The sequence below is a fragment of the Zeugodacus cucurbitae genome, chromosome 4, assembly GCF_028554725.1.
Source record: "Zeugodacus cucurbitae isolate PBARC_wt_2022May chromosome 4, idZeuCucr1.2, whole genome shotgun sequence".
Taxonomy (NCBI): domain Eukaryota; kingdom Metazoa; phylum Arthropoda; class Insecta; order Diptera; family Tephritidae; genus Zeugodacus; species Zeugodacus cucurbitae.
The window spans coordinates 68476346-68498716 of NC_071669.1; the positions used below are offsets into that span (position 1 = coordinate 68476346).

General features: G+C 36.6%; 1 protein-coding gene across 1 annotated transcript in view; it reads left to right on the forward strand.

The window, feature by feature from the left end:
* The window catches only part of LOC105213951 (EGFR adapter protein), a 73369-nt gene extending 56163 nt beyond the window's left edge, over positions 1 to 17206 (forward strand). The window contains exons 3-6 of the mRNA XM_011187072.3: positions 1048 to 1153; positions 15386 to 15683; positions 15882 to 16228; positions 16336 to 17206. Coding sequence (XP_011185374.1) covers positions 1048 to 1153; positions 15386 to 15683; positions 15882 to 16228; positions 16336 to 16536 — 952 coding nt within the window. The 3' untranslated portion in view covers positions 16537 to 17206. The remainder of the gene's footprint in view (positions 1 to 1047; positions 1154 to 15385; positions 15684 to 15881; positions 16229 to 16335) is intronic.
* Positions 17207 to 22371: the final 5165 nt, after the last annotated feature.

Sequence of the window (22371 nt, forward strand, 5' to 3'; positions counted from 1 at the left end):
GGATGTTAGATAACTTCTTACAAGTTTAGATTTCGCTGCGGTTATACTTCGAAGAATATTTAGGGGTTTCAGGTATATTAAACGTACTAACCAAACGATTTCTACTGATATAAAATATAATGCGCAAATTAAATAAAACAAATTTCAGCATTTTTCATGGCTTCCAAATGCAATTTGTTCCTCTTAGTACAAAAGAGTAGGGATATATCACCCAGGCCATAAAAATAACTAAACAAAACACCACTAAATATTATCAGACTAAAGAAAAGAAATAAAAATTCCAACGCAACCCCCCATTTGGTGACAAAATTATATAAATGTATGTATAGCTAGCTACATACAGCTGTGCTTACATGAATAATCACACGAATTACAAAAGCATTTGCTGCATGCAACAACCCAAAATGCACCCCACAACAATTTAGCACATAAACAACGCAGACACAACCATAATCACATACATACACACACTCACATTTGTTTGTCCATAAATACCGAAATGTGCGCTATAGTTTATTGACTGCAGTTGTCAATTGCGATTATCTGCGAAATGTGAAGTCAGACAAAACCCCAATGAGAGGAGGAGCGAAATCACTTATGCACTTTTTAAGCACAGACAACGCGCGCTTATGCATATGCCAGACGGACACATGTGTGCGCCACCCTAACATTATCAACATGTGGGGAGACAGCAACCGGAAAAAACACACCACAAACATTTACGCAATTTCCTGTACACAAACCGCTCACAAACACCCACACTCGCTCACACAACATTTTACTTGAGCGCCACTACTTATAAATATTTAACTACGCCATTATGCTTAGTCACCAGAAGTCAACATTTTCTACTTTTTTCTTTCGTTTTTTTTTTGTTGTTTTCAATACAATATTTTGCTTATGCTTGTCTCTCTGTGTGCGCACTTTACAATGCTAACGGTCTTTTTTTCGTATTTTTCTTCCCTTTTCTGCAACATATATATTTCACATGTTTGTATGTATGTGATTCGATAATGATGATATGCACCCATATACACACACATACAGCTGCAATGACAACGAGAAAGCCGTGCATACGCCACCCAGCTCGGACGAAGACAACTCACCCACAGAGCTGAATAATTGCAAGCGTTTGGTGGACAAACCGCCCTTGGTAAGTACTGAATATGCCAATAAATACCGTTATAATATGTAGAAATATAAATATGTATGTGTATATATAAATACAGAGCAAAATATTGACAGCTGAACGTAAATGCGCATTTGTATGTGTGAAAGTGTAAGTGTAAGTGTATGTGTGTCTGTGTGTAAGCTGAAAAGCGCTCAAAGCATCAAACCTAAAGTGAATTGCAAAAGTTTTGCTTTCTCGCTATTATTTTTGCATATTTTATGCGATATTGACGTTGATAAGGGTGACTGCACGCACGCGGGTGGTCGCATTTGGTTGCCTCATCAACTTTATTGCCGTTCGATACATTGAAGGCTGCGCTGCGCTGCGGCGCTATTGTCTAGAGAATGGGTGAGATATTATTTGCGTGCTGCCATTACTGAAGCTTGCCACTGCTGCTAGTGATTACTTATGTAAGCGTAAGCATTTCTGTGTGTATGTGGTTTAACAAATTTTCAGTTATTTTATTCCGTTTTGCCTCAGCCATGCTGTCTTTGGTTACATGATTTCAGTGTCATTGCGTTAATACCCATTGGGGCTGCAAACTTTAATTTAACTAAAATTGCTTTGGCGCCCACACACACATACATAGTTATGGTGCGATTCAAGTTGTTTTTGTGTTCTGTATATATGTCAATACTTTGCATAAACGACTAAATTGATTGGCATTGTCAAATTGGCTGTAATCCTTGAGTAGACTCTTAGTGTTTCGGTTCAGCGAGAAAGTTTTATAAAATTTCTTTTAAATTGAGTAATTTACTTTAGTAATGCCTTTACTTATTAGCATAAAAGAAAGAATTTATTGGTTTATATTTAGGTCTTGAGCAGTGGCGGATACACGGGGGGTTTTTGGTGTTAAAACACCCCCTCAACTCAGAGCAAAATATATGTTATGGGTTTGGAATGAGGTGATTGATCAAAAAAATCACATCAAATTATAAGCAATTGTAATAAGTTACAAGATTATTTTGTTATTCATATAATTCGAACTTTCTCTACATTTGTACAAGCAGTATCGCTGAAGCCCAGTGATTAATTGAGGATTACGCGGGATCTCACATTCCATGTTATATTTTCCTTGGTTTTTGAAAGAATTCTTCAAGTATTTCATCAACTGACAGATCAATATCCCTATGAATATTCATTGATGCTAGACCATTAAGACTATCTTGACTTGTCGTATTATCTTTAAACTTGAAAAACTTCTTTCCGGTGATGCTATTGTTACAGGCAATAACGCCAATATGCGTAAAATCTCGAAAACATTCCCAAAAGACGTTTTGTTCACTGCTTCTAAAGCTTCGAGACCATTCCGAAAATGCTTGCCTGAAGTTCGCTGTTTCCACATTTTCACCTACGCAAGAAAGTTTTGTTCTGAACAGTTGATCACCTTTTCATAAGAAGAAAATATTTCTCGACCTTTTTTAGCGTCAAATTCGTACTTTGGGAAAAACACACAAAAAAACAAAACGTGTCCTATAATAACTGAATTTTCGCGCGGGAACTGCTATATTAAAAATACGTTGAGTAATAAAACTTTTCGTAAACCCAACCCCCCCCCCATTTTTTTTCTTTGGATCCGCCACTGGTCTTGACCCAGCTGAACATTGCGACTGCAGTTGAAATTTTTTTTTTTTTATATATATACCGAACTGTTGATGTGACCTTGAACTTTTCTGACTATATGAATTATTTTTTCAACAATATTTATTCATTCGTCTACGATAGTTCGCCTATAAGATAGTTTCCATTAGATATCATGCACTTATGGTAGCGCTTTTTCCAATCGTCGAAATATTTTTTGAACTCGATTCTTAGGGTGGTTTTGGATCTTTCAGAAGAGCATTGTTTTTGTCAAGAATTCACGAACAAGTAACGAAATTTCAGGTTTTAATGAACAAAAAGCTCATAAAAACAAGTTTAATCTTAGCGACTGTTACAGACAAAGTAAGCAATTAATACAGCTGAACTTTTTTCGTATAAGAGCCTAAATAACAAAAAAAGACCTTCTAAACCCGCGAAATTTTAAAAATGCGCACAATATTTTCCTCGTTTAAAAGAGCATAAATTTAACATTTCTTAAATTAATTTCCAATATATCATAACGAATCAGAAGCCTATTCTTCTTATATCCATATGTATGTGTGCTCTCTTTATACATATACTATAAAACCACTTTAATATTTATGACAGGTCTAACTGTAGTTCATGTCCAACGAATGTGACAATTTTAGAACTACTCCATTAAAAAAATATTTCGGGAAGCTTTAACTAATTAAAATACTAATATTTCCATAAATCCTACAAAATGTATAGCCTAATATTAGGCGGTTAAACGAACTTTTTTAAACCAGTATTTCAATAGAGAAATGAAATATTCGAAAAATTGTTATTGTTGCTACAAAAATGAAGTGGTTAGTATATCATTACCTATACCTTTTCTGAAACATTAAGTGTATGTGAAATTACGAACCCTTGAAATCTCTTAGTAAGGCCAAAAAAATGCATTCTCTGACTAATTCGTATATCTTGAAGGAAGGATAAAATCTTATATTATTATTATTTTACTCTAATACTTTATTATGATTAATTTTGAATTCCATAGTGCAATTTTAGGCGCGCGAAACTCAAATTATTAATTCACCTTTCCATGTACTTATTAAATTCATTATATTATTTTCAATATTTTATTACTTTTTATTTGTTTATAATGCTTTTTTTATTTTTGTATATACCATTGAAGAAATTCCTTAAAGCTAACTCTAAATCACCACCTCAAACCATACAATAATCTGTAGTGAAACACTAACTACCAAAATAAAGTTCTCAAACGCAAACTGCAAAGAAATAAATACCAACAACTATATGTAATTAACAACAAAGCGTTTTCGTTTAACTACTCCGACTTCGACACTCAAAAGTTCCGCGGAGACAACTTAATACTTTTGCTTACGCACTTCTTCTTCTACTGCATTGTCTTCTGCTGGTGCTTATAAGTACGCTTAAAGTATACTTAATTGTCTGCAGACGAGTTAGACAAGAAGTTTTCGGAAATACTTGTGTTTACAAGTGCATCAAATCTTTTGTTATCTTTACGACATTAATATATACAAGAACAAAAACAATAATACACATACACATGCACACACTTACAAAATAGACATTTACATATATGAAACACCCAAGAAACGCAAATAAATATGCATGAATGTATGTGATATGCATGCATGAGAAGACAAGATAAAGCAGAAGTTTTTGCAAATAAGCTAAATATTGCTTTACGCTCAAGGCCAGTGAGATATGTGTCTGTATTGGTGTGAACTTGTATATATTTGTATAGGCGAGTGCAGAGTCAGGCAAATAAAATAGGTGAGTGTAACGGAGAATATAACTTATATGCACGTTTCTTGGCCAAAACTTTTATCAGTCTCGAGTTTTGCTTTGCCAAAAGTTAATTTTAAGCATGTGTATGCTTTGCTTATATAATTTTATATGTATGTGTATAAGTATACAAATATGCTATATTTAGCATTAGTGCTTATGACTTAAGTGGAAATATGGTTGACGTTTTCGCGAGTCACGTGTTGGCGCAACATTTGTTTCGTATAAAGCAAAATACTTGTAAAAGTTTTACGCAATCACGTGGCGGTTAAAGTATAAGTATTTACCTCAACATGCATAGTCATTACATCGGATATTGAGTATGTGGGAGAATAAGTTTTATTTATCCCCTTTTTTGATGGAATTTGAAAGTTAACCATAAGCTTTTATTGAGTTATACATGAAAGTGGGGCAAAGAATTAAAATATTTAAATTATACATCTAAAGAAATCTTTGTATTTCCCATCAGCGATGAGGCTCTACTACAACGACATTTATGAAGACATACCATTGTTTTGAAAACAATTTACTCACAGCCCGTGAAACGAGCCTTGATTTTGCTTACGAATTCATTTCGAAGTAGATTATATGATTATACGAGTGATATGACCGGAACGAAATTGGTCCACACAGCTCAAAACCCTGTCATAAGGGCTTAAAGTTTCTGGAAACATAGGGCCCCAGTGCAAGGGGCGAATAATACAGATAGGCAAAATTCATTGAAATCAACGCAACTTAGTTTATACTATATATTCCTAAGGCTAAGGTCTGGTGAAATACTACATATAAGAAAATAATATCTATATTTTAAATCAAATCTAATATTTATTAGTAAATATCTCCCTTCCGATTTTTTATTTTTCGTGGCTATGTACACAGCGATACAGCGGTCGGCAATACTATACATCTTTCAGAGCGGGTGAAAACACACCATGGATAAGCTAGCCGAAAGAAGACCTAATACCGACGAATACCGATAAAATCATGGAAAAAATCGAGTTAGACGGGCATGTGTCTTCTCGTGACATCGCCCAGAAGTTGGGAGTTAGTCACCAAACCGCATGATTTGACGCAAAAAAACCTTCTGGACCGAATTGACGCCTGTGATATGCTGCTGAAACGGAACGAACTCGACCCATTTTTGAAGCGGATGGTGACTGGCAACGAAAAATGGATCACATCCGACAATATCAAGCGAAAATGGTCGTGGTCGAAGACCGGTGAATCGTCCCAAACAGTGGCCAAGCCGGAATTGACGGCCAGGAAGGTTTCGCTGTGTGTTTGGTGGGATTGGAAGGGAATCATTCACTATGAGCTGCTCCCATGTGGCCAGACGCTTAATTCTACCATCTAGCGTCCAGAATGGCCAACAAGAAGGGTGTAGTGTTCCACAAGGACATCACCAGACCACACACTTCGTTGATGACTCGTCAGAAGCTACGGGAGCTGTTCATGGCGAACTCCCTTGGTGGTGTAAAGTTGTACGCAAAAGAGGCTTGTGAAAAGTGGCTGTCCGAGTTCTTCGCAAATAAGGAGGGGGGCTTCTACGAGGTGGGTATTATGAAGTTGCCGTTTAGATGAAAACAGATTATCGAACGAAATGGCGCATATTTGAACAAAATCCGATCACTGTAACACTTTTTATAAAGCATTGAATAAGGAGCAAAAAAAAGTGGAAGGGAGATATTTGCCAATCTAATATGTTTGAATGTCCATATTTATAAATAAAATGTATTCTGTCAAATAAATGGAGACATTTTTTATAATGATAACCAATAAATATCCTTTTTTCTCATAAAATAAACCCAAGCTTCATCACTTTATAAAATAAATATACATATGTACGAACTTTGTCTTATAAGAAAAATATGGTCACAAAATATTACTATTAGTCTAAACCAAAGGAAGCCGAGCAAACAAAAGTGTGAGCACATTTGTTGTAAAGAATATAACACATAACAAATAACATAAAATAAATACAGAAAATGAAAAATAAAAGTTAAACGTAAGACAAAAAAGTTAAAGTGAAGTTGAAATAAACAAAACAGACAATCCGTTTGCCAAATGGTGGCTATAAATCCTGTCGTGGGCAGCGCTGTGACACATGTTATAAGGATATGAGGGAATAAGGAAATAACTCCAGCTGATGCCTAAAAATTGCTTTTTTATTACACAACATGCGTGTATATTTGAGTGTGTATTAACACTTGCTCTGCGCTGTATACACAAGAGACTTAGACAAAGTCAAAAAAATTTTAAGCCAAATAATACAACAAGAAAGTTATGTGAGCGTTGTCGGCCACCACACTTTCAAGCTTACAGTTTTTGACGCTTTTGTTATGTCAATAAATCAATTTTCTTTATCAACCCAAAATGTGCGTTAGCAAACAAGCAAACACTAACACTGAGACGCACACATTTTAACCCTTTTAATAACACAGCCACATAATGTGCCAGTGGGTGTGTGTTTGAGCCTCCAAATCGTTTACTCACACCAATGACCCGACAGATTCATAACTCGTTTGCACATTGAAAGAAATTTAATATGCCACTACACAAACAGCTGACACTGCCACTGCCGCTGCCGCTGCAAGGCAAACATACAAATGTAAACAAATCAACACACACACACACACCAGCACTCGCATTCGCGCGCTAAATCAACGCCGTTGCTGATTGTTTGCTGTAAACTGCTACGGTGTTGTGCAAATAAACAGACAGACAAACATTAGATAACTTCTGCTAGCAGCCGCATGTGTGTGTGTGTGTGGGGGCAGCGACAAAACTTCTATTAGTGGCGTGTGAGTGAGTGTGAGTGCGGTTGGGAGCTGGGTGCGCCGGGGCGTATGAGCAACATGGCCTATCCTCAGCACTTCGCTGCCATGTCGCTGCTGTTGCTATTGCCAGCGGCAGTCTATTGAACTGTATTGATGTTTACACACATTGTTTTTGTTGTTTGTTGCTTGCTTGTTTGTTTATTCGTTTGTTGTTGTAGCTGCGCATTTTGCTGCCCTTGCGGCATACTTCATTGGCAGCCTTTTTAGCGAAACGCAAATTAATTTCCAGAAATAAATACTGAACTCCGCACAGCGCTGGTCGCGCCTGTCAAATGTCATGCGAGTCAGCCATTCTCCGTATGTATGCGCATAGATTATACAAGCTAAAGTATAGATATATGCGAGTATGCGCTAAAGTCTTATCAGCATACGATACTCGTTCCGTTGACTGCTGTCGATGGCAACTAAGCTGATTGCCCGCAGTGTTTGACTGTTGTACATATAAACTCACACACATATACATTTGCATATTGCATATGGCAGTGTCTCGTTTGGCAACTTTCGCTGCTTGCGGCTTGCATATGTGAGCTTCTGTGCGTTGCAGTGTGGTTATTTTCCTTGTTTGTCTCTACAAGAGATTCTATTTCAGATATCTATGTCTATTCAGAAATTCGATAGAACCGCGCGCGCGCTTGCATAACTCAAAGTCAAATGGATTAAGCGATGCATGTAGAAAGCTGCAGCGATTATAAAACTGATTCCATCGTGGTAAGAGAAAGTGAATACTACGGCAGTAGTTAGGAACACGCGAAAAATCTGTTTACATCTCTGCAGTGATTGTGTGAACCCCTATAAGTGCATTAAACCGAGAAAATATTTCAAAAATAATTATAAAAAAGATATAGTTGGTGGGTAAATATCCATGTGTAAGACGAAGTGTTAGTATATATACACCTAAATTATTACAGTCCTATCATATTGAAAATCCGATGATATAAACAAGTAAGGAAGTGCTAAGTTCGGGTGTAACCGAACATTTTATACTCTCGCAATTTATTTATTTAATTTTATTATTATAACAAACAATTTGACCCACATATTCGTCATATATGTATATGGTATAAAGTCCATTGAAAGTTGAAATCCTATTATTAGGTATATGGAAGTTAGGAGAAGTTATGACCCGATTTCACGCATTTTTGGCACGGAGACATATTATTAAAAGAAACATATTCCCTCTAAATTTCTTCAAAATATCTGAGAGACTTATCTATATTTTCGGTAAAAAATTAGAAGCACTGAGGTCCTCATGTTAGATATATGGGGCCTTGAAAACTTATGGTCCGGTTTTTTAGAATAGCTACGCCACACTATAAATGTAGTATTTATGCAAAGTTCTGTTCCGATATGTTCACTAGTGCTTACTATATATATTGTAAAGTAAACGATTCAGATCGACTTCAAGGTTCTGGTATATAGGAAGTAGGCGTGGTTGTGAACCAATTTTCACAACATATCATTGGGATGTAAGGAAACTATTACAAACCAAGTTTCATTGAAGTCGGTCGAGTAGTTCCTGAGATATGGTAGTGGGAGGAGCCACGACAATTTTAAATTTTGCCATTTTGAGTGACGGACTGACAACCAAATTTCAACTCCACTCGTCTTCCTGATCATTTATATATATAAATAACCCCACCCCCCTAATTCTTTTTTTCAGCAACTTTCGATATCTAAATAAATTTTTGAAATTTTAAGGTGTGTTCAAAAAATAACGGGAATTTTCATGTTAGCGAAAATATTTTTTCATTCGTCTACATTCAATATTGACTTAATTCAATTTAGGTTTCAAACATTTTTCTAAATAATTATTTTTATAAAAGTTATTATAAATGATTATTTAAAAGTTTTTATAAAAATTGTATTTTAAAACATTTTCATCAATAAAATATCGTTTACAAGACTGTTAAAAATGGCACATCTTAGAATTGAAAATAAACTTCAAGTGGATATTCAGAATGGTCAGAGTTTACTGAAGTTGATAATGGAATGGATATAAAAATTACAAAATATTTTTGGCTAACGGTTTTTTGGTAAAAGACAACGCGTGGACTAAGCAAATTTGCAATATTCTAAAATTTTTCAAAATGTTGAGCCATCGATTACCGCTGCACATTCGCCATGCATACAATAAATGTCATAGATTTCAAATTGTAAGAATTCACTCCAAGGTAAATGGTGGTAAATAGTAAAAATTGCCACTTCAACATTAACGCCGAAGGCAACAATAAAACTGTCATGCAACCGCAAACTAGTCACCACCAACTCGAAAGCAATCGAAACCAATGCAAGTGGCAACACTGGACAACTTCGAGACTGGCCGCCAAAGCACGAAATTCGTAACGGTAATAAAAGCCATACAACGTTATGCGCCGAAAATACGAAAGCGCGCATCGATGACACCGAATGACACAACAGTTGTTGCAACGATTTTGCATAAATTTCCAAAAGTGCCTGTCGATGGAGTAGCCTGCAGCCAAGCTGCTAGTTATGTGCAGGTTTCCTTTGTGCGCTTTTCGCATGCAGCGATACAGACAGGAATGGCCCGCAGCATTAAGCCATCAATCAGTGTGGCAGCAGCAGTTCGACTACACGAAATTTGTTAAAGTATGGATCTACATATAAAAGCAGGAGGGTATGAGTGTGAGTATACAAAGCACACGGCACGTGCGTGACTGAGTAAACAAGCGGAAGCGGGTGAGTGCGTGTGAGTTATGTAGTAACAGTGACATGTTGCATGAATGACTGCGGCAGTGAAACAAATGAGTTGAACGAGGAAGCTGCCTGCGAAATGTTAGGAGGAAGGATATTTGCGCTCAGCCATTCATACACAAAACCGCCTCATCAACATTTCCACTAGCATGTTGACGGAAATTCCGAATATATGCAGCACATTAAAAGCGAGCGCTACAAAATGTGCCTAAAAGAGCGAAGCCACTCGACAGCAGCATTTTATATGCATAATTCCGAAAATTGTTGTTTTTGATGTTTTCATCATTTGCAGGCCTCTTAGCAAAAAACCAAAAACAAAGCCTGTGCCTAAACAGCACTGCCTGCCACACAGCACGCAGCTGTCAATTTGGTTGATGCGTTGAGTTAGTCACATAGGCATTGAGTGCGGCATTGGCTTGCTGGCTATTGGCCGGTCGTTGGTAGCAGTTGACCAAAAGAGGCACTTCATTAAATTTGCATACATTAACAAAATATGTGGCAGAGTGGGTTCTTGTATTCGGCTTATTCGTGCAGCTAAGTGGACGCTATGCTCTGTGTTTGTTTGCGGTCCTAAGCAGAGTGGCTGGTTAAACGTTCCCTGTAGGAATTGCTGACTTTCTTCTTCAACAAACTTCATGCAACAAAAGCAAGCTACAATAAAAGCACCAAAAATTCCAACAAGCCAACTTTGTGGCGCAACAGCTGTGGCAAATGTGTGACAACAACACATATACATCAACATTTTTCAGCACAGTATCTGCAGAATGGGTATTTGTTGTGCTATTTGAAAGTCAGCGCTTGTTGTTTACCAGTTTTCAATTAGAGCATATTTGGTTGACGAAGGCATGGCGATATCACCGGTGCGTTGCCACCCTAACAACTCTAGACAAATGCTGGCGTCTGCTGCCATAGTGATTTGGCTATATTTTTAAGGGGCGTGTGTCTGTGTGTGCTGATTTGCTACTGCGTTTGGTAATGACTCTTGTATACTACATAAACAAGAAGCCAAAAATAATTTACCGAAAAATAATTTTACAGACAGCAGCTGACAAAGAGAAAATGAAAATGAAAATGTCAGTACGTCAGTACGTCAGTCAGGCAGTCAAGCACTCACAGAGAGACAGTCTGTTCGTTATTATGGTTGAAGTATGTGGAGCAGATACAAAAGAATAAAGTGTTTACTGCAGAGATATGTATTTGCATACAGGCGTATAGAAATTGTTGTATTTAATTTTGGGAATATTAAGACGAGTAGATTTTTAAAGGGCACTTCAACTGAAACCATTTCCTTCAGAATTAAAATTTAAGGTAAATTTTAGAGAAGTCCTTTGTGAGTCCTTTACTAATTAAACTGTTGATGGATAATTATAAAAAGAGTCGTCCTGCCATAAATCCATTCTTAAATGGGTTAATACTGTGTTACATATTGAGGTTATGATTTTTAAAAAATATTTCACCATTTTGTGGGCGTGGCAGTAGACTGATTTCGCCCATCTTCGAAAGCAACCTTCTCAGGAAGCCAAGGAATATGTATTCCAAGTTTCATAAAGATATCTGAATTTTTACTCAAGTTATCGTTCGCACGAACAGACGGACAGACAGAGTATAAAAATATATTTCTGAGATGTGAATAAAGTTTTGCCATATCCATTCAGCAACTTTCGAAAACTAGATAAATTTTCCAAATTTTTTTAAAGGTGTGTTCAAAAAATAACGGGAATTTTCATTTTTGAAAAAATATACAAAATAGTCTCCTTTCGATATTGACTTAGGTTTCAAAATTTTTTTAAATAATTATTTTTATGAAAGTTATTGTAAACATTTATTTATTGGATTTTAAAAAATTTATTTAAATCATCATTCATCAATAAAATATCGTTTACAATACGGTTCGTTTTAATATTGCGATATATTTTTATTTACAATAGAATAACAACAGGTTGGAAATCAAAACAATCTAAATGTCTAAAATTATGTATTTTAAAAAATTGCACGTCTGAGATATTCAAAAATATTTAAAAAAATATTTTTTTCAACGTTTATCAATTTCGACCCCCACTAATGCTTGTGCACCCTTACCTTGTAAAGTATTTATGCTTATAAATTCACGTATTTAAATAAACACATATGTATCTATGCCAGTACACAAATATTAATACATATTTATGTTGGTTTGCGTATCCTTATGACATATTTGAAATACTTGCCTTTTTAATAAATCAAAAACAACGAGAAGGCACTCCATTAAAAACATGCTACTCATATAGAATGTATCGTCATATATTAACTTTATGAAACAGACAATGAATTTAATATTTTTTAATATATTTCATAAGCGGAATGTCTGCAGTAGTGAAAAGGGTTACCAAGTAAAAGTTTATATTAAATAAAAAGTGCAAAAACGCACGATATATTTTTATAGACATAAATTCACGTCAAATAAAGATTTTCAACTTTAATAATATTCAAAATATTTTAAATATATAACTTTCCAAAAACACAACCTTGGCAACTCTATGAAATATTGCAATGTAACACAAATTTTATTTCCAAAAATGCCATATAATTTTTATGACTTCAATTTAAGCAAAACATTTATAATACTCCGTGTTTACATATGACCATATGTAAATATAAAGGTATACAATTCCATTTGTATATACACTACATAGCACCAAATATTCACAGGCTCCTCCACCCACCATGACGTATGAGTAATGAAGCTGAAAATGCGGAGAATATTTTCGAAAATTGCTTTCATTTGTGCACTTGTGCATATCCTCACAAAAACACTTCGCTTTCTACACATATTTACATATCTAAATAGATACAAGTACGCATAAACAAACAAACAGACAGACAGAAAATTAAAATATCTAATGGTAGACAGTGAAAAGTGGGCGAAAAAAATTTGGCTAAGCATGTTGTGTTTGTGTGGGCAATGGTATAAATATATTTGCATTTGTGCTTCAAGTTCAATAGCATGAAATTGTAAGTTACACGCCATAAAATGCAGAAGTAGAAGATTTACACTTTAATTGAAATGAAAATGAGAGTGAATGTAAATACAAATTGTTATTGGCATGAAAAATTATACGTAAAGCGATGAAAAATTATGGTTGCCTTAAAAATGGTTCCAGACTTTTGTAATTAGGTGTTTCACACATTTTTTCGAGCTTAGAATTACTATTTCAATGGTACGTAGTAAATATATTGCCTACATTTGGGCGCGAAGCCAATATAGAATTAGAGGTTACAGAAATCACTAAAAAGTTAGATACTATAAAAATTGATTTACCTTACAAGGAAAGTATTGACGATCGCAGCACCGTATTAGAAACTTCAACTTCAGTCTTAGCATTTCTACAAACCTTCTAAAATTTTTGAATTTTATTGGCTTTTTGCAATCCATTTCCTTAACTTTTAATCATGCAATATCAAGTCGCTATGATCTTCTCAAAAATGTTATTGAAATCATCTGTTCATCAATCAGTTTGTTTCGGGTTATTATTGACTGACCAAGCAATATTTCTCTTCTTCTAAAGAGCGTTCTCTTATTTAAAATTTATTATTTAGCCAAATGTTCTCCACTTAACTTTTAACTTTAACTAATAACTGCTTATAATTAAATGAAAGAGATAGCAATAAATGCGCATAATCATTTATCACTTACTAAACGAAATCCGTTCAGTTCGGTTGCTATCAACGCTTTATCTAAATTTCATGTGACTTAAGTCGCAGCCACTGACCCCAAAAGGTCCGCAGAGATTGCTTTTACGCTAGCAACTAACCACTCTACCGCTTTCACTGGCACTCATGATGCTCAAGAGTGGTGACGCTGAATAAGCTTTGGCGTAAAACTTTCTCTAAATGCCACTAAATTATTGCATTGTCATGCCAAAAGTATACCAACAACAACAACAGCAATACAAACAGTAGAACTCATTCGCAAGCATTAACTTATTGTCGTCTTCACTCACTAAACCCACATCTGACAACAACGAACGAGCATAAGATGCAATGAGCAACCACCAAAGGGGTCGCATAACGGACTAGCCAGCAGGCGAGCGACTGCAGCATGCCACTTAAGTGCGCCAGCAATGACTAAGTCAAATAATTTCTTACTTTTTTTCGATTCTCCACCTACTGCCGAGCGAAGCTGGATAGCGACTGCAGTGTAGTCTCAGTCACTTCCGCCGAACTGTGACTAAACCGCAGTCGTGTAAAAACAAGTAAACTTGAATTGGGAAAGGACAAGGCGAAAAAAACGTATTGGTTGAAGTGCCACCAAGCAAGTTCGTACAGGTAAAAGCCACACCGTTAGTCAGTCAGCACTTTGTGGGGGGCGGAGACAAGGCACTTGGCAGTGTACATGCCGCAAGGGTGGCAGCGGTTTCGTCTGGTTGAGTGGGAAAAACTTTACGCTATGCATGTATACTACTTCACACAATCGCTGTCCCCCGCCCCGCTCTCAAGCCAACACTCCCTCTCCCACATTATTATAACCCACTGCAGTGCAGTTTGTTGCTATGGTTTTTGGTAATAAATTTCTATAGCCGGAAATTTATTCGCCCACAAACGTGGGGTTGTGTATGCGAACTACCGGTCGCTACTCACTACCAAAGTCGACTAGTAGGCAAGGTAACAGCAAGCAACAAGATTAAAAAAAAAACTGTGAACTAAATCCATTGCATGCATTACGGCGCTGCGAGTGAAACAGAAGAATAATGCGGAAAGGCGCAAAAAATGTGCGCAAAACAAAAATCAAAGCATACTTTACGACGCGTAAGGCTGTACTTAAACTTGAACACTTCAGCGCCAGCATTTCGTTTTGTTTTTGCTTTTGCTTTTTTTTTTGTTGACGCTGTGGCGCATATTTTAGTTTGGCGCTTTCAACATTTTTTTTGCCCGCTGCATTTTCAACTCTTCCAAACCGTGAAAAAGTGCATTTTTGCGGCTTAACCAGGTACTTACAAAAGCGCACGGCGCACTTTGCTCTCAGCCAACTTCAGCTACTACTACCACTGCTGTTGAGTGCGTCTGCTTTCGTCAGTTGGCGCTAAACTTTGAAGTTCAAGGATAATTTAAAGCGCAGGCAAGCTGCATAGCCGATTTTGGGCCACACGAGCTTAAGTTGTTCAAATTTTTTGTAGTATACTTTAAGGCTGCCTAGCAATGGCAAGTGTTCGCATTATTTGTTGCATACTTTTAGGGGAATATTTAAATTTTATTTTTAAAGCAATTTCATATTTTCATGCAGATTTTAATATTTGGTTGTACTTTCCAGGTCAAGCGCTTAACCATGGGCTTACTGCGTTCAAACGAGGAGTCGCGACCGCTTGTTAGTATTGGCACGCCGACGTGCACTACAAATACAAATACACTGCACAGTTCGACAAGCAATAAAATCTATTCGAATGGCTATATTAATGAGGAGGCCTTCGAGCCAGAGAAATTTATTGCAAGCAAATTCGGTGATTCTTGTCGGCAATCGCTAACGGCTATACCCATGTTGGACACAGTGAATCTGAACGACAATAGCGAGTTCAATCTGAAGAAGCGTTATTTGCGTGAAACCAGTAGTGGTAAGTTAGAAATTAAATCGCGGTACTCAATTAGAACTAGACAAAAATGTTCTTCTGAATTTATGATTTTGAAGTTAGCCATACGAGACTTTTTTGAAAATATCCTTATATTGTAGATTTTTTTTTCGATTTCTTAAAGCAAGCTCATCTCAATTAACGCCCTTTTAATATCTTCTCTTTATTTCAACTCTATTACAGCAAACTCCAGTCCGAAAATATTCGCCAATCGCCTGCGCAATAACACCTTATCGGCAGCCTTGCGCTCCAACACAACCTCCAACTCCACTACAAACACCACAACCACAGCGGATGCCTTAGACGAGTCCGAGGAAGCCGATCTCAAGGATGCTTCCTGGTTCCAAGCTGGCATCTCACGTGACATAGCCGTCGAAGTGCTTTCGAGCAAGAGTCCTGGTGCCTTTTTGGTGCGCAAAAGCACCTCCAAGCCGGGTTGTTTCGCCTTAACGCTGCGTGTGCCATCGCCACCGGGGCCTAAAACGGCTAACTATATTATTTTGCGAACGGCAAGGGGGTATAAAATAAAGGTAAGCAGTTAAAAGTAAATAAATTTTATTTTTTTATAAAAAAAAATTTTATTTAAAGTAAATTAATTTCAAATTAATTATGCTCAACCATATACTTTCGTTTTTAGGGCTTCCGCAAAGAGTTCTCAACGCTGCAGGCCTTAATCACACATCACTCCGTTATGCCGGAACTGCTGCCAGTGCCGTTAGCCATGCCCCGCCCAACAAATATGACTTCATCGCGCCGCAATATCGACGACTTTGACACTTACGACTCACTGCAAATGCTCGTGAAGTATTTACGCGCAAAAACTTTGGAAAATGAGTAGAATTAAGTTGAGTGATAGTGACTATTTATAAGCAGAGTTGTTATAGTTTGGTCTTGCCTGATCTGAAAAAGCACAAATAAAGTTATGAACTGCGAAAAATTGAAAAACATAAAGCTAAATGAATAACTTACTCGAAAATAGCTGAACTTCCTACTCTTCAACCCCACAACTACTTCAGTCTACGCTAATCAACACAGTAACAAGCTTCATTACACAAAAATTATCAAACAAAAACCGAACACTTTCCACAGCTAATTAATAGTCTCTCATTGCTTTCCAAAAGAAACACCCTTTATAAAAAAAAACTTAAAATATATATATTGTAGATATGTTTATGTAGCGATATATTTGCGTTTGTATTAGTAGATATATAAAAGCAAAAAACACAAAATGTCTATAGAAAAATGTGATATCATTAAGTGACACTACGATGGACTGCGGCGCTTGAGATTTGTCGCCGAGTTGCAGAACTACTTACATAGTTTACTTAGTCTGTATGTATTTAATGTTAAAGTTGTTTTCTTGTGTATAACTGTTAAGAATGGCAAACGCACGATATGGCGCATTTGTATGTGTGTCTTGGCTATGTACAAATATTAATTATAATTACTGCATTATTATTTGTCTAAGAAATCGCCATGTTTGCAGCAAACTGAAAGAAAAAAGTTTTCTGTTCATTGTAAATATTGTTTATTTAATGCAAAATCAAATGTGTGCGACAGGCAGAATAAATTTATTTAGTTTTCATAAAAAATATATGTGAAATTTTATTGAGAAATTTTTGGGTATAATAAATAGGTAAGTAAGTACCAAAGGATTAGAAATATGAGAAATTGAAAGGAATGGCTAATCTCCGCTTACTGTTGAAGTAAGTCCTTTTACAGGGTTTGACTAATTTCGCTTGCAATACTTAATTTCGATATGTGTTGTTAAAGTTATCCTTATTGGTATTACTATCCCTTAAACCCTGAAGACTGTGACGACGAATACCAATCAAATCATGGCATCGGGTTAGACCGGCATGTTACTTCTCGTGACATCGCCAAGGAAATGGGAGTTATTCATCAAACCATTTTAAACCATCTACAGAAGGCTGGATAGACAACAAAGCTTGATGTTTGGGTGCCGCATGATTTGACGCAAAAAAAACTTTCTGGACCGAATCAACGCCAGCGATATGCTGCTGAAACGTAATGAACTCGACCCATTTTTGAAGCGGTTGTGATCGAAGGCTGGTGAATCGTCCCAAACAGTGGCAAAGCCGGGATTGAGGGCCAGGAAGGGTTGAGCTGCTTCCATATGGCCAGACACTTAATTCTACCATCTACTGCAAAGAACTGGACCGCTTGAAGCAGGCGATCGACCAGAAGAGTCCAAAATTGGCCTAGAGGAAGGGTGTTGTGTTCCACCATGACAACGCCAGACCACACACTTCATTGATGACTCGTCAGAAGCTATGGGCGCTAGGATAGAAGGTTTTATCGCATCCACCATATAGCCAGGACATAGCGCCAAGTGATTACCACTTGTTCCTGTCCAAGGCGAACGCATTTGGTCGTGTAAAATTGAACTCAAACGAGGCTTGTGAAAAGTGGCTGTCCGAGTTCTTCGCATATAAGGAAGTGGGCTTCTACAAGGGAGTATTATGAGGTTGCCGTCTAGATGGAAATAGATTATGGATTGGATTGAACTAAATCCGATCACTGCAACACTTTTTATAAAGCATTGAATAAAGAGCAAAAAGCGGGATATTTGCAAACCTAATATTAACGATTTATCTAGCGATAGAAAATCACTCTAGGAAATATCACACTAAGAGACATTTCCTACATTGTATATTAATTGGATTATTCTAAAGGTGTTTAAACACTAATATTTTTATTAATTTTTAAGACAGTTAGAATCCCATCAAGAATCCCCATCTAAATTTCAAGCTAATCGTTACAACTGTGCTATCTTTGGGAACAGTATTATCACTATTTGAATCAGTTCAAACCATTATAGGTATATTACTCCATCTCTATAATTCATCATTCCCTTAAAGCCCTGTAAGAAAAGTTGTTGAACGTACTCGAACCTGCTTTATGTTCTGAATATGCGCCGAATATATTCTAAAGAAGTGCAAATCCAAAAGTGGAAAATGGGAAGCTATAGTAAGTTTATTTGGTGGGTCAAGTATAATTAAACACACAAATTCTTGACAATACGCATTCGTCGATTCAATGACTCTATAATGTGTATGTATGTATCATAAAAACTTAATTATGTGACGACACATTTTACACTCACCTACTTACTACCAGTAGATATTTATTTCCTACTGAGTAACGCAAACGATACATCCCTCTGTTTTTTATAACCTACACACACTCTCATGGCAAATTATCCGTATATATTACATAGTCTGTTTTTTATTTGTTTACTTCGCCGACGTCTACGCCTCGACAATAAAATCGAAAAACTCTGCTCATTAAGAAAATTGTGTTCATTCAATGTTCAATTAAAAAGTTTTTCCTTCTAACACAACAACAACAACAAAAGTAGCGGCACACAATTGAAATTTATTATGGCTACAAAAACAAAAATAACACACAAAAAAATTAAAATATGACTGTAGCGAACAAAAACCAAAGTGATGGCATCAGCATTTAAAGAAGTGGAAGTACTTATATAAAATGTGACGAAAATGATTTTTGTGGCAGGAGTGAAAACAAAAAAGAAATGTAGAAATGTATGGATGTCACACACATTGATTCACATTTTTAATGCTTTGAAATATTGCTGACATAACGAGTAGGGGACACCAAATGAATGGAGGGTGAGGAGACTGCAGGGGGATGAGGTGTAATAAGCTGACGCTGGCTCCGCTACTTTTGTATTCGCTGAAGTCTACCTTCTGCCTTTCATTAAATAGCGCTCCACATTCCCAGCCCCTTTTAATTCTCCGCTCTACCCCCCTGCTGTTGTAATTGATTGCGAGCAGCGCTGATGGTCTCAACGGTGTCGCTGCTGCTGCGCTGTCGAATTGTTTATTTGCTTTTTAAATATTTAATGAGAAATTGGCAGAAAGGACTTATTTTTCCAATGGCTGCTAGCTGCTGTCTGCTGCTAAAACTTTGCTGTCATCGGAAGTAATACCTAGCGCTTGACGCAGCGCGGAGGGATTTATGGCTGTGCGCGACAAATAGCGAACCCTCAAAGACGTCAGGTACTCGAGGCTGTCACAGCTGACAGAAATGTGTGCTTTATTCACTCGCTGCGACAAATTATGGCAACTCTGCACATTACTTTTCATTGAAATCATTTTCACTGTTCCGCGTAAGTAGCCTAAAAAAGTACGCATTTGTTTGAAACACAAAAAAAGCAAAAACAACAAATACCTATCGCATTGACAGACTTTGACGTTGACTTTGACTTTGAGTGCGGTGCAATTTTTTCAACTAATTATTTAAATGGGCCTTTTTGTAGGTTGAATGCCTGCAAGTTCGGGACGCGCATTCGTGTGTAACGGAGTCGATAATTGCAAAATGTTGGAGTAAAACTTTTGCGTTTTCAATGGCTGAATACAAGGAGAGATGGAGTTTGGGTAATATATATGTAATAATCGTGCTTGAACACTGAGACTTCGATGCTTAAAACTTTGGGAGGTGACTTCAAATACATTGGTATAAAGGCGAAAATATAAAGGAAGCTAAACATAAACTTAAGAAAATGGTTTAAAAAACTCTTCTATTAGAGCAATTGCTATTGAGAAACCCTTTTTGAAAACAATATATTACTGTAGTAACTATTTTAACTGGGATGAAAAATATTACTACTAATATCACTAATATTTTGATTAAGTTAAGTTAGTCTCATAGGCCCACATGCCACTCACAATACATTTATGGTCCTTAGCTACACATAATTTCATCAAAATATATTTATATATTCCAATGTTTTTGAAACCTTGCCAATGGAATACGAGCCATAAACATACATTTTCGTTAGGGCTTTCATCAGCGCCATCTATCAAGTTTTAAGGAATATTCTCCGTATTAACCAGTACAAATCCCAAGTTATATAAAACGTAAAATGGTAGATCTATTAAAAACATATTTCAAAATTCTAGGCCCTCAAGTTCGGGTGGGTACCTTTTGGATAGCTCTAGATCTCCTATTTAGAAATACATTTCTCTATGAAGAGGTGAGTACACACTCCGAAAGCATGGTTTTTCCACCACGGCCCTCAAGTTACAGACGTTCGAGAGTAGTTAAGTAGTGCTAGATTAGATCTCATAAATTATTCTGCGAATTTGGCAAAAAATTTATTAAAAATATCCCAACCCGCATTGTTAACCTCCTCTTCTATTCTTATAGCACTTCAATGAAATAAAGAAGTCAAGAAAAGTTACAAAAAAAAAAGGCAGACACTCGCAACGTCTTTGAAGAAATTGGCAACTTTTTAATGTAATTTGTTCGCCAACACGCGCGTCAATGACTTAAACAGCTATCTGCAATAACAACTGCAACAACAACTGCAACAACAACAGTAATCATGGCAAGCAACAAACGGTCTGTAGCCCAAGACGCACAGAATCCAACGACCAACTCACAGCACAACAACAATCATCTCGTACAGCTGTTTTCCAACAAGAGTTAACTTTATACACGACAGTTGGCAATGTGTACAGAATTACCGCAATTAAAAAGGATTCCAACTAGGACAGCAACAGCCAACGAGAGGAAATTACTGGTCAAAGGATACAAATTAAATTCCAACTTTGATTTGATAATACTTTTTTTTTTGCTCACTCTCGTCTTCTTCGCCATTCGCGCAGCATTTCAGCATTTTTCCTTCATTTGATTTTCACGCTTCACGCGAAGCTGCCTGAAACCCTTTTCATTTCTTATTTTCCTCTCGATTTAATTTTCGCTTCGTTATCTCTGGCTTAGGTGCTACGTGCATGCCGCGGCGCTCGTTGGCAACAAATTAAAATTGGATAATGTCGGTGCATCAACATAAAAACGTTGCAAATTGCGCTGTACTTTGCTACAAAGTACAAAGTACAAAGTAGGTGATTAGGGAAACTAGGCGCGCCAAAGTGGGTGGGAGAGAGTGTGGAAGAGAGATGAAGCGAAATTTGTAAAAGGTTTATTTGTAGGTTTTTATGGCACGTCCATAACACTTATGAAAATGTGAGGAACGCGAAATGCGCACTTTTTTTCAGGAAATATGCGAATGTTTTGGGAAATTATGCGCAAATTGTATTGTACAATACTAGTTATAGTTCTTTACAACGAAATTGAAATATGTTTGTACATGTTTAAAAATTCTCTGATATTCTAGCGAAATTTTCGAGCTACATATTCTTAGAAAGGTAGTCGAAAATATTTTCGAAAACAAAGACAACCCAAGATCAATATGAAGGTATTATTTAATTTACTAGTTTTTAAAAAAACTAAATGAGTTAGATATATAGTTATATATACCAAAGTGACCAGGGTGAAGAGTGGAGTTCAAATCCGGATGTCTGTCCGTCCGCCTGTGCAAGCTGTAAGTTGAGTAAAAATTAAGATATCTTGACGAACTTGGTATACGTGTTTCTTGGCACCATAGGAAGGTTGCTTTCAAAGATGGGCAATATCGCTGCCACGCCCACAAAATGGCGAAAACCGAAAATACATAATGTGCCATAACTAAGCCATAAATAAAGCTATTAAAGTAAAATTTGGTACAAAGGATCGCACTATTTGGATGTAATTTTTTTTGGGAAGTGAGCGTTGCCCCGCCCCTACTAAATTTTTTGTACATATCTCGTAAACTACTAAAGCTATATCAAGCAAACTTTCTAGA